General features: G+C 36.3%; 1 protein-coding gene across 3 annotated transcripts in view; it reads left to right on the plus strand.

Annotated features, from left to right (window-relative positions):
- Window positions 1-13,776, plus strand: part of MYO3B (myosin IIIB) — a 197,414-nt gene that overhangs the window by 114,578 nt on the left and 69,060 nt on the right. For all 3 annotated transcript variants that reach the window (XM_058840479.1, XM_058840480.1, XM_058840481.1), the window contains 3 exons: window positions 5,582-5,661; window positions 9,747-9,824; window positions 11,646-11,851. In XM_058840479.1, coding sequence (XP_058696462.1) covers window positions 5,582-5,661; window positions 9,747-9,824; window positions 11,646-11,851 — 364 coding nt within the window. The remainder of the gene's footprint in view (window positions 1-5,581; window positions 5,662-9,746; window positions 9,825-11,645; window positions 11,852-13,776) is intronic.

Raw genomic sequence — 13,776 nt, forward strand, 5'->3', positions numbered from 1 at the left:
AGAACCACGTGATCATCCCTTGGCCTGTGCCCAGGAACCTCTTTATCATGTTCTCAGGCTATACCATAGGTGTTTTGCCTACTCTCTGTAAGTTTGGTCATGTCACAGGACTACGAGAATCGCATAAGGTTTGCTTTTTATGTCCTATGATCACGGATTGTGCCCATGATACTTCGGGAAAGGTCTGTCTTTCAGTGAACATACTCCCAGTCAAGTAGATGAAAACACATTTAGTTCAATTCAGCTTGAAAATCAGGCATGTTGCTTAAAGCAGCAGTTAGTATTAAGGTTGTGTTAGAAAAATTCCTTGGGCACTACCATTAACTAGTTTAACTAGTACCATAATTTGTTCTTTAGTAGGTAAGGATAAAAGTTAGGATCTCTCTTACTGACATCATACATTCACAGATCTATAGTATGCATAAATACTATATATGTAAATATGTACAGAGTACAGCAGCATTTTGACCTTCATTTCATCTCAGCTGCTGTGTCTCTGTTCCTTTCCATTCTACAAGAAACCTACTAACCTACTGTGTTAAAACAATAGTTAAACATGGCAGCAATGATACTTACAAGCAAAGTTTTATTTGTTGCTGTAGACATGATGCTGTGCTTGCCAGTGTGTGCCCTCCTAATGTGGGAAGTGACCACTGAAGTGTCTGCAGTGTATGCAATAGAAGTGTAACAGCACTGAACTTAGGTTCTCCAATCCCAGTCTAGCAACGTAAACTTTTAAGTATCTGCAAATATTTTTGGTGTCTACTTCATGCTAAAAAGACTAAAGAAATCCTTAATCTAATTGAGAATCTGTATCAGAATTCCTCAGTTCACTATGGTACAGATTTTTCATTTCAAATCATCTGGGCCAGAAGCATGCATATTTTTGTTCCTGAAGCAAATATTCATAAATAGATTATTCCCAGGTGGGCTTCACTATTACTAAGCTTTTATGCTGATTAGATTCTGTTTGGTATATCTGATTTTGGAAATAGTATTTCTTGGGGTTTTTATTAATAGAAAGTAAAGTAATTGTCTTTTCAGAAGAAGCAGTAGTTGAGGTCTATCTGTATTGATAGTTGTGCTCTACAGACAGTATTTTTATAAATAGATTCTTGTGTAAAATGTGTAGTATATGAGAGAATTGGATTCTTAGCTCTTTTTATTGCATAAGATTAGCTTAAATGACTTCAATGACCCTCAGTAACTCAAAAGAACGGAGTTTTGATAGTCAGTGACCAGATTCAAATTAGTACCCAATAAAAAAAGTACATGTATTCATTTGTAGTTGAGCTGAAAGCTCAGTCTTACAGTAGCAGAAGATGAAAATGCATTATGGAGATAAGCAGTCAAATTCCTTTGGCCAGATAAAATGTACTGAAAGACAGAGAAGAATCTGTGTGTGTCAAAGACATTGTCTGGCCGTGTACCTCTTCTGGAGTATGAGTGCATAGCTGTGATTAGAAGTAATGTCAATGAAATATGAATGGATTGTAGCATTTCTGACCATATTATACTGTATCTACATGGTGTTTGAAGTAACCCCTCTTTATCTGAACCAGAAGCATGAAAGAAATTAATAAAATATATGAGGATAAGGAAAGAGCTTGTACTTGTCCTCTATATAATAGTACCATCCCTGGTACAACATGTTCAATAAGGTGACATTGTCATTAGACTTCTTCTCAGTAAGTCATTTGCACTTCACAAACTGAATGTTTTGTCAAAGCTTAACATATTTCTTACCTGGCATGCTCCTACTTTGGAAGGAGTGATCTACTGCAGGCATAATCAAACCAAGGTTATAAATACAGTGCTGATATGGCTAATGTTTGCTTGGTACTACTTACAGAACCTAATACCTAAGAATAAATGAAGCACAAACTGTAGGTAACATCAGAATATCCAAACAGAGTGTGTACTTTTTCCTAATTAGTACATAAAGTCAACACAAAGCTGGACAAATCATTAATTCAGCCAAATCACATAGTGAGTAACTACCAGGGATGCAAATGAGAAGCCAGGAATTCTGACTAGTCCTTTTTGAGATCTGGAGACCACTTCCAAAGTCCAACTTGAAAAAAAAACACACTTTCTTCTTTGTGTGTGATGTAAATACTTTCAAAACTTCTGCTTGGCATTACATAATAGAAGAGATGCAGTTCTTTGATAATATGGTCTTTCTCACCTAGCTGTAACGAAGAATCAGTGAAGAACATTTTTGCAGACGGGAGATCTAAACAGCTTCAAGACAAAGGGAGGTTTGCTGAGCCTTCACTCTGAGCTTAGCCAGTGAGTGCATAGATTTTGTGCTGCTACTTCTTTTTCCCTTGAAAACTCTAAGACCATTTCACAAACTTTAATGTCTGAAACTTCTCAAAGCATTAAAGAGAATGCATAAACTTCATTCTTAACTTCATTGAACAGGGGGAAAAAGAGAAACATTAGGTCTGACAGACTCCTCCACTGACACAATGAATCCCAGAGACCTTAGTCTCTGATTCAGGTGCATAGGTAGGAGCCTTAATTGTTCAGAGGAGCTGTACTACTGAAGTGCACGTGAGTAAAATTAAACATGTATGCGTTTAAAAGATTAATCCTAACTTTAACCATTAACTTCTTTCCCATCCCTAAAAAACAACAACAACAACAAAAAACAAACAACAAAACAAAACAAAAAAAAAAACACCAAAAACTAAATCCCAAAAACCTAAGATAATTTTTAGAGGGTTTTATGAGTTAGTTGGTACATTTTATGGACTTTAAATGTAGGTAGCACTTAGTCTACAGGGGTGTCATTTGTATTGTCTGAAGTTTTGACCATATAATTGGTGTGAAGCTAGACTTCTGAAGAGCACAGTGCAATCTTTCAAACTTTAACTAGTTTAACCTTTCAAGGAACCCTTTGCAGTTCAAGCTGCCTGTGTTATTATCTATAAACATTCATTCTTCAAATATTTAATGCTTTTCATGAAAAGGATGAACATTTAATTATTTTTGATATTAAGGTTGATGTTAAGGTATAAATTACCTTGTAAATGAAAATCAAATGCAGAGATAGGTACCAAATTTTGCTGACTGTGAACACCGTGCTAACCCTGGGTGAAATATTTCTCATTATGTGGTCTGATTTTCAAACCACATTTATTCTGTTTGTTAGTTTTAATGGCATAGATATGTTAAAGATTGGTAGTTATTTTTCCTGAGCATGAGCCACACAAGATGAGTAATTCAGAAACTTTTATTGAAGTATCATTTTGTGTTTCAGCTGAAAAAGAAAATCCTAGTAATATTTTTTTCCATTGATTCAATTTAATGCTACAAGTAATTACATAGGAATTCACTTGACACATGAAATAAGCACTGGTAAGAATCCATTCCTAGAAGTAAGTAACTACTGAACAAAGGCACAATAAGTAAAGCATTTCTTTTTTTTAAGTGGACACTGAACACTTCGGGTTTGTTGGTTTTTTTTTCATTTGTGAAATCATTAAAGATTTGTGATTAATTAAAAAGTTTGTTTGTTTGCTTGGCTTACCAGATCAGAAACGTTTAGTTTTAGTTTTGCATGAGAAACTAAGGGAGACTTCAGGGATATTAATTATGAACCGTGGAAACCTAATGCCAGCACTGAGTGTGGTGAACCTTGAGCTGCTATAGAATCATTCTAAATTTTATTTCATATTAGAGTTGTTACAAAATGCAACAAATTTTTAATCATTTTAAACAGTCTGATTCAAAGTCTTTTCTTCTCTCAACTCCCCTTTTTTATCATGTGTTGTCAGTTCTTCAGTGCAAGGCTTTCAAGCTTTAGACTTGCTAATCTGAAACCTAGCCAAAAACAACCTTTCCAGGCTATTTTAGCCAAAATAGGCCCAAAAGGATAACTTCTAAAATACAAAAATAGCAGAATTTCAACTGGGAGAAAAATTATTTCACCATCTACTTGTTCATTAAAGTCCTTATTTTAACTTTGGAGAGATACATGTATTTACAGTATGTACCATGCATGTGCATAGCTATTCAAGATTTCCCAAACAGTTGTGGTTCTCATTAACATACAGAGTATAATAGCCTAAAATAGTTTCCAAAATAGTGGACATACCTTGTGTTCTGGACCATGATTTAAACTCAGGTAATGTACAATTTTAGATCTGGAAATGACATGCTGGTTTTGCAGTATTGTTTCAATACCAGTGCCAGCAGCTTAAAAGATAAATACTTCTTTAAATGAATTAGAATGTTTGAACAAGGAGTGCTGTGTTTGCGTTCTGGCCCCCAGATTATTTCGGGAGGTTTGGTATTTTTCTTGTTCAGAGTAAAGTAAAAGCAAAAGTTCCTTTCAGTGTTACAGTGGACACTGGATTTTCTTTACTCTTTTAAGGAAATATTATCAGCATTTGGGTTTCTTTACCAGCGATTTGGTGTTCTTGGTTTTCGTTTTTCCCATCGTGCCTCCTTACTAGTTATGTAATACACAATTTAGCAAAACTCTGAAGACTGTTTGGAGTTACTGCCTTTCTGTAAAGCTAACAGCTAAACACCGGAGTTGATGCAAACAAGTCATTTAGCATCTGAAAGAAGTGTTAACACTTTATTTACATTTAAATTAAAATAGACACTTATTTATGTGTTCTGGTTCTGAAAGGTGTGTGGTACATCTGCAGAGGCCTATTGTTTATTCATGCTGTAAATCCTTTGAAATGTGTTAAAATGCTTCCCACTCATTATAAAAATCCTGCCACCCATGGATTAGGGCTTTGATGTCACCAATCCTGCTTCAAAGGGTTCTTTCAATGCTATTAATCACAGTTTAGCCTCTGAAGATATAGCCAGAGAAAACATTTGGACATCTTGTGCTAGACTTGCTAAAACTTTGAAATATACAGAGTGTCTTGCATATGTAAGTCCGATATCAGTTCCTCTCTCTTCTCCTAGGCTTTATTTTGAAAAGTTACTTTGTGATGACTTTGGCTTTCTACAAGTACAGAAGAAAAAGTTTAGGACACATCATATCTTACATTTTTAAAAACGCACTAGTCTTTTGCTTGACACCACAATATATTTTTGCCTGGGAAATTGAGTCAGTCTTTAAAAGTGCTGAGTTACAATAAGATTGAGAATTATATGCCAGATGGTCAAAAAATGGTGCTGTCTTATCATTTTCTCATCTCTTTTGTTAATTTGTAAGTTTAAGATACTGTCTTAACACTTGAGGATCCATGTGATTTCACAGAAACAAGATTGATTCTGGAGTCTTTTTGCACTCTGAGTCACAGAGAAATTGATTACTAGTGATTGAGCTGTATGCCTTTGTGCTGTCGTTGTTTTCATCACCTCAGTAGCTAAGGTCAGTGACATACCACCTTATCACTGACTTTTTCCTCCCCTCTAAATCAACACTGCACTCTGTCATGCTTGTGCTGAATGCTTTGCAGGCACAATTGGTAATGAGAGGGGTGTGGAAGAAGTGTGGTGGTGTCTGCTATTTTTAGTACTATTGTACAAACTGATTTTACACAGTACAAATTTAAGCTTCTTAAATAGTTTTAGAAGTCTGATTTTCTTTCTTTTTGAACAGGTAATTTGGCACAAGCAAGAGCGAGAGTGACAGCAGCATCTCGGTCTTTGCCTCCGCAGCTCAGTGCTGGGCGTATCAAGGTTAGTAGTGTTCCCTTTGAGGACAGGCAGTTGTTTATAAAATATTACAGTGAGACTGTGTACACAATACTTAGCTGATGTTGGTGTAGAGTGAGTCTTACCAAAGAGTAGTCTTACCAAATAAGAGTCTGCCTTTACTATCAGTAATGTGCACCTTGTCCTAGAGCATGGTTTCCAGTGTTAGTGATGAACCTGTTGTAGAATTCAGTGAAGAATCAATTTACTACTGATTAATCTTTAAACCTTTGGAGAGAAATCTATTACATCCATATCAATAGTCCTCTTTATTTCAAAGGGGTCAAGGTTTTCCTCTGACAATTTTGACCTAGAAAGAGGTAGGTCTTATTAGGTAAAATTTGAATAGTGTATTTTAACAGTATGCAAGGCAAAATACATTTTTTTAAAAAATCTATTTCTTTTTTATTCAACTTGGAAGTGAAAAACCAGTAGATGTTTGTGACTGGTAGACAACTGGAAAAGAATGACTGAGCAAAAACACTATTCTGTATCAAGAACTGTAGAATTTAAATGCTGCTGAATTTTTCCACAAAAGTATGTGGCCTAACTGCAAAAAGAAGGGATAATTTTATGGCAATTAGTAGGATTACAACTGAGTATCACTGAATTTGTGAAGAAACTTGTTGTCCCTTGAAGCTGATGGTATGTACACCCCTCCCTGCTTCCTAAGTGGTACTTGTTAGAGTTAGCTTAGTTACGGTTTGGGAGTTTGGGTTTTCTTCAAAACAAACAGTAATAAATTTTTAAAGCAAGTGTGATAACAGCAACTGTTCAAAATCTACAAAATTTTATGGTTTGGGGTTTCTATTTCTTCTTGTTATCTTCTGGTATTTGGAGCTCATGCTCAAACATCAGTGTGGTGATTTATGTCATCCAGATGTCTGTATCCTTCACTGTACCTGCAAATACAGATGTGGATTTCAGACTATTATTTCCTGTCTGGTGTAAATACTTTCAGTGCTGAAGGGTGGCCTTTCCAATTTTCTTGTGTTATGTACACATTGTCTGCCACATCCAGCTATATTCAGCACAAGCTTTCTAAGCATGCATCTTATTGATACAGCAGGATTGTAATAGAGCAGTTCACTTCTAGAGCTTTAATAAACACAATCAGTTAATAAGTACTGTTTAAGTGGGCTTTACTCACCCTTCAAACTTTTTAAAGGGAGCTAAAAGAAAAGACATGCAATGCTATTTAGAAAATGTTAATTTAAATAATTTCTAGATAAAAAACTATTTATTAGAATTTTGTAAAGCACCTAATTAAAACAACATCAGGAAACATATTTTAAATTATTTTCTTAAAATTTGTTTTAAAAAATCCAAATGTAATGATTTTGTTTGGAAGTTTGGAAATTTTTTTATCATTATTTATTTTAAGAGGGATTTTTGCTTAACATATTTTTTGGTTTTACAGTATTTCATAGCATGCCAGCAGCAGGTGTGGTCAATATGTGGAAAGTCATAATTTTAAGTGTCTTCATAAGGTGACATGATGTCATAAATTGTTCTTTTAATTGTTTCAAAACTTTTAAAAGGAGTCTTTTTAGTGATGAAACAGTGACTTTTGTAGGTCAAGCTGTTTTCCATTACAGTTGTAATTATATAAATTCATATTGTAGGTCACTATAGCTGTCATGTAGAAATGTGACTTAATAGCTGAAATATCTTCATTTTTGTTTAAAAAGAGTAGCTAGTGATTTAAAATACAAGGTATCATGACATTCTTTTAATGTTCTGTCATTTTCTAGCAAGCCAGTTGTGAGAAAGCCTGTTGTCTGTTGTACATGACATTGTTGCCCTACCATAAAATGATGTGGCTTTATAGACAAGCAATGTTATACAGTAAGGAGAGACAAAACTTCTTAAAAGGTCTTACAAGAAAATCCCCTCAGCTTCAGGGTCTATTGTCAAAAAGATTCTGAAATTGATTCTAGTTCTTACATATTGCACAGATCTGAATTTACAACTTCATTCATAGGAAAAGAAATCTAACAATACTGCTTTCAGCTTAATTTTCTGAGAAAAAGTGTTTTACATCTCCTCTGTGAGTGTTTCTGACCATCTGTCTTTCTGTGTGTTCATTCCCTTTGCTGTCCTAAGAAAACCTCAAACCAAAACAAAACTCTTTTGAACCCAGCAGCCTCTTGTAAACCATATTTGATAGAGCAGCAGTCCCAAGATGGTAACATTCTACAGTTTTGGTGAAAATAAGCAGCTGTGAAAAAGAGATGATACTGCCCTTTATTGACCAGTAGATACATGATATATGAATAGAAGTTGTGAATGGTCAATCTCCAGCAACAATATCACTGAGTCTCTGCTTTTCAAGACAGAGAAGAATCCTATTTAGAATCTCAAATTCATTGGCATTTGGGCTCAGATCAGTCTTCAAACTATTTGCTTTTGTTCTTGATTTGATCTTATTTATAATTAAGTTGTGTGTCTTTTAACATTAAATATTACCAGTTATTCTGAACTTACTGTCAGCACTCATTCTTATGGCTTTTGTCTTCTACCTGACATTTACTAGAGATTTAGATAACAATCCTCAGAAACTAGATGTCTTGTCAAGATTATCTTGAAGCATTCCCATATCCTTCCCTATGGACATGCCTGCTATTTCATTAGGTCATTGATATTTACTTTGTCCCATAACCTCTTAAGATGTTTGATGTTACCTGTGCTGATAATGCATTTTTCCTGGAATATTTTGCAGAGTGTTCTGTTAACAAACTGCATCTCTCTTTTTTAATTCCTTTTTTGTTCTTCTTCTCCTGTGTTAGTTTGAGATGTATACCAATGCATGTGTGCCACTCTGGGCCAGAACACCACAGATTACAAAAACATATTGAAATTTTTATGGTTACCCTTATTGAACTCTGTCTTCATTTGCACCATCTGTGTTCTGAATCTTGACCTCACTAGATTTGATTTCTTCCCCAACACAAAATCCATTTTTTTGATCTATTATTACTTAGCGCTTCATTTCCTTTATATTTTGCATGCAGTCTCCTAAATACCTCCTGAAGGTAAGAGTCTCAGTTACTTTATTGAGAACTGTAATATTTCAGCAATTATTTTAGTGTCCAGAAGAGTGTTCTTAAGTCAATGAGTGTTGGAAATGATTCTGTGGAGCAAAGTCCGGGAAGTGTAGCGCAGGTGCTGACAACAGCATTATCTGCTTTATACAAGTGCCACCTGGTCAGAGCAGATGGTAAACTACCACAAAGCAAGTGAATGCTAAAATTCTGTTAATGCTCCATGCAAACAGGATGCTGGTTAATTTTCTTTAATATTGTTGAGCTGTAATGCAGCAACGCAATCTGCTTGTTATGGGTAACCACAGTTATACTCATTCATAAATTCTGGTTTCATTTTGATAAGAACAGCTGTACTAACAATGTAACTAAAATCTACAAGGAGCAGTATGTTCAGTGTCCATGTATATCCTCTAAAAATAACTCTGCAATGCTGAAAAAGTGGTATGCTATGGCAGTTCAGCAGAATATGATTGCTGAGATTCTTGGCAATACAAAGTAAGTAATAGTAACTATATTAAGAGAAGGGAACATGTTCTGAGACTACCTACTTTGTTTGCCACTCATTATCCTACAGTATTTTTTTCCATACATGAGCAAAATTAAGCAGTTCAGTTTATTTTCTGGCTATTACAAATATGATAACTCTTCTTATAGTTACAAGTCCTGTTGGAGTTCAGTATAGTGGCAATAAGAGGAATACTTTCTAGAAATCAGTTCCTAAGGTATTGCAACTTGACAGCTATTTCACTGGCTGAGTATCATACTGTCATGAATCTAGAGTGCTTTTACACTATGAAAAAAATTCAAAATGCCTAGAGACCTCTTTGAAATCAGTATGTGTCCTGCATCTGTTAGAAGCTGGCCTTGCTGTCTCTGACAAAGTACTCTGAAGTACTCACACCTGAAGGAATGACTATAGCAAAAACTGAACCCATGGTTCAGAACCCATGGCTTTCATGGGCAAGGTGGGGTGGGTCTGCAGTGTTTCTGGAACAGTCCTAACATCAGAGTTTTGTCTTCCAGGTTGACACAATGGAGGTCATGCGGCATCCTGAGGAAACAACTAACATGAAGCGACAAACTATGGCTTCCTATTTTAGGGTACAAAAATTAAAATGAAAACAAGCATTTTAATAATAAGAACAATAGATATATCTAAAATATTTGTGGGATAGTAAGATCAAAGAGAAATATAAGAGTATTTTTTTTATTCTGTTACAAGTCCTTTGTAGATTCATAAACTTTTTTTTTGCTTTTTCTCTTTTCCTCATACTTGTATTTTTATAATTTCATTGAATACACTGATAACAGAATCTAGAGCCTAGACTATTTTCTGTGTAAAATGCTAGAGGTCTAGGACAGGTCTCATTATAAACAGAACACTAATTTTTTACAAATAAAATAGATCACTAAAGTCTTCATAATTTTTCACAAGCTGAGGCATACATTCCTTTGAAGATTAAGATTTTTTTATTTATGCTAATAAGTAAAAATCCATATTTTGGAAATAATGTTGTAAATAGTACAGATTGCCATTTTATCAGTAGTAATCCTGTCTGAAGTAATGCGTATTCTTCATGTGTGTTTAAATCAAACAGACAGGTAAAAGGCATTGAGAATTTTGGAACTGGAAGCTTAGAAGTCAAGAAAGTGCTAGTCCAAGACTCCTGGTTACTGGTTTGTTTTTTTCTTGCAGTCATTTCAAAGTGGAAAAGTTTTCAGTAGTTGTCTCTTAGGCTGTACTTGTACCATGCAGAATGAGAAAGTTCACAGAGTTGTGCTAGCCAACGTGAGTCAAAGCTTCAAGCTGTGTGGGAATACCTGTTCAATTTGTTTTGTAGAATAGTGTAAGGAGGGGTATAGAGGAAGCTGGTGTATACTGCAATGTTGCCCCAGTGTGGAGAGTGCAAGGACACACATTCAGGTGTACACTTAGAGTGCTCTTGCACAGAACCACACAAATACCAGCTCTGTTGGAATTGTTAAAAAAAAAAAAAGTACAATGGGGGAGTGAGTGTGGAAGTAGACTGTAATACATGTCCAGCCTGCAGCAAGGTGATGACAATCAGCTTGGAATTGGATGTGATTTTGAGACACATATGGGTATATGAGAGTGAATGTAGTTGACAACACATCCAGCTTAATGAGGTGAGTATAGAGCAGGAATATCAGTATTCAGAGGAGCCAATGGAAAAAAGATACATATGATCTGATCAAATGTTTTTCATTTTAGTTTAAAATGAAATGGAAGAAATAGTTTTGTGTTTCTAGGCTGGATAGGAAAAGTAGTAATGGATCTACATTTCAGTGGCAAGATTTATGTTAGATGCTAAGAACTTTATGAATAGTCAAGATAATATAGAAGTTCAACAGATTTCTAGGGAGACTGTGCAGTTTATATTCTCAGTGATTCTGAAAAATTAATATAACAGAGATGTACCTGAAATGTTAAAGATACATCTAGTATTCTCTAGTGGACAGAGCACTGAACTGATGACTTCTTGCAACCTTTTCACCATGATTTGCCATGAATTTCAGTGTTTGTTTCATGGTAAAGCTTGTGTTTCTGTTGGGGATATTTGATCAGTCAAATGTGTCTACAGTAGAATTATAGTTATGACAATTTTAATTTTTTTTTTAATGGGCATTCTTCAACTATGGAAATGTGATATAAGGAGAAAAGAAGTAATAAGTAAGAAATCAGATTCAGAATATTTAAATTTTTTTAACAACTGAAAAATTTTAATAGGTTCCATGTTTCAGCTGAAATCTTAAAAATGAGTAAAAGGCAGTGGAGGTTAACATTACAGATTAAAATATAATCAAGCATTACAAACTGATTACAAATATGAATCTCCTGCTTAAGTAGTTCCATTGCAGTTTTTTGTCAAGTATGTGCATCTTCTTTATTTTCCTTACTAGTATTCCCTCATGGATCTTTTATCCAAAATGGTTGTTGGACAACCTCACTTTATCCGCTGCATTAAACCTAACGATGATCGAGAAGCACTGATGTTTTCTCATGAGAGAGTTCTGCTGCAGCTACGATACACTGGAATTCTGGAAACTGTCAAAATACGTCAAAAAGGGTATTCACATCGCATCCTCTTTGAAGAGTTTGTAAAAAGGTAGGACTTGTATAATAGTGCTGTTTTTCTAATATTGTATTCAGTAAGAGATATTCTGTGTTTAAGTACAGAAAGTTCTACAAATGTTGTTCATAGGTGTGTGGTCTGAATCTCTAATGAGGACAGAGACTTTCAGAGATAAAGACTACAAGAGGTGTCTGATCTCTAATGGAAAACAGTCAGTGTGAAACCTGCAGTGAACTCAAGTAGCAAACCTGTTCCATCTGTAGAGGCAACAAGTAGAAATTATGCATCCTGCTCATACAATTCAAGGATTGTGGCAAGTCAGTGACCCTCAGCCATCATATGAAGAATGTGCACATGTTTAAGAATTAATTTATATAAAAGCTTCAGATTTAGCTTTGCAGTCATTTATCTTAGAGATATCATAAATTATAATCAGACCTCTGTTCACCGTAACACTTCTCCTGGCTGCTATTACTGGCTTTAATATATATTCTCAATCTCAAAAAGTTACAAATTTTATTCAGGAAATGCTATTGTCTTTATGATGGCAGTATGGCTACATGATAATTGTTTTCCTCTGTGTTTTGAATGTGGGTTTGTGTAGTATTTACTGTTTTTCAGTGTGTAGGATTGGCAGTTCAACAATGAGCAGCAGCACAACCATTAACTGTTTAGGCAGTAGTAGGAGCAAGTAGTGAATGGCTAAATCAACCATGGTCTGATATTTCTTGAACTGAAGGTTGTTTATCCAGACAATATAGAATTAATGAATCTACTGAAAGCAAGTCATTAGTCTCACTTCAGTGCCTGGTAAAGTTCTGGAGAAGATTATTCTGGGAGGTATTGAAAAACACCTGAAAGACAATGCAGTCATTGGTCACAGCCAGCAGAGCTTCATGACAGGAAGATCTTGCTTATCAAACCTGATTTCCTTTTGACACAGTAACCCACCTAGCTGATCAAGGGAAGCCAGTTGATGTAATCTTCATGGATTTCAGTGAAGCTGCTGGTACTGTCTCTCAAGGATCATTCAGGACCAAATGTCCTGCCCACAGCTGAATAAACACATTGTCATGGGTGAGCATCTGGCTCCCAGTTTGGGCAGAAAAGGGTTCTAGTGAATGGAGTGACATCAGACTGGTGTCCAGTCACTCACAGGGTTCCATCCCCAGCCTGGTGCTCCTCAACATCCTCACAAATGCCTTGGATGCAGGCTGGAAGTGATACTAAGCAAGTTCACAGATGATGCAAAACTGGGAGGAGGTGTTGACTCCTTGAAGTCAGGAAGGGACTGCAGAAAGACCTCAGCAAATTAGAGGGCTGGGCAACACCAACCATAGAAAGTTCAGCAAGGGAAAGTGCCAGGTTCTGCACCTGGGATTGGGCAAACCTGGATGTACGGACAGACTGGGGAATGAGGTGCTGGAGAGCAGTGCCACAGAGAGGGACCTGGGGGTCCTGGTCACTGGTGAGTTGAATGTGAGCCAGCAGCCCTGGCAGCCAGGAGGGCCAGCTGTGTCCTGGGGGGCAGCAGGCACAGCATCACACCTGGGCAAGGGAGAGATTGGCTTGCTCTGCTCTGCTCTGGGGCAGCCTCACCTTGAACATTACATGCAGTTTTGGCCACCACAATATAAGGCATTAAAACTATAAAGAAGTGTCCAAAGAAGCAAACAAAGATGGTGAAGGGCCTTGAGAAGGAGCCGTGTGAGGAGCAGCTGAGGTCACTTGGTCTTTCAGCCTCAGACTCAGGGGAGACCTCACTACAGTCACAACTTCTTGTGAGGGGAGGAGGAGGGGCAGAAACTGATCTCTTCTCTCTGGTGATCAGTGACAGGACCCAAGGGAATGGTCTAAGGCTTTGTGAGGGGAAATTGAGGTTGGGTATCAGGAAAAGGTTCTTCACCCAAAGGGTGGTCAGGCACTGAAACAGACTCTACATGGAAGTGGTCACAGCA

The sequence above is a fragment of the Poecile atricapillus genome, chromosome 5, assembly GCF_030490865.1.
Source record: "Poecile atricapillus isolate bPoeAtr1 chromosome 5, bPoeAtr1.hap1, whole genome shotgun sequence".
Taxonomy (NCBI): Eukaryota; Metazoa; Chordata; class Aves; order Passeriformes; family Paridae; genus Poecile; species Poecile atricapillus.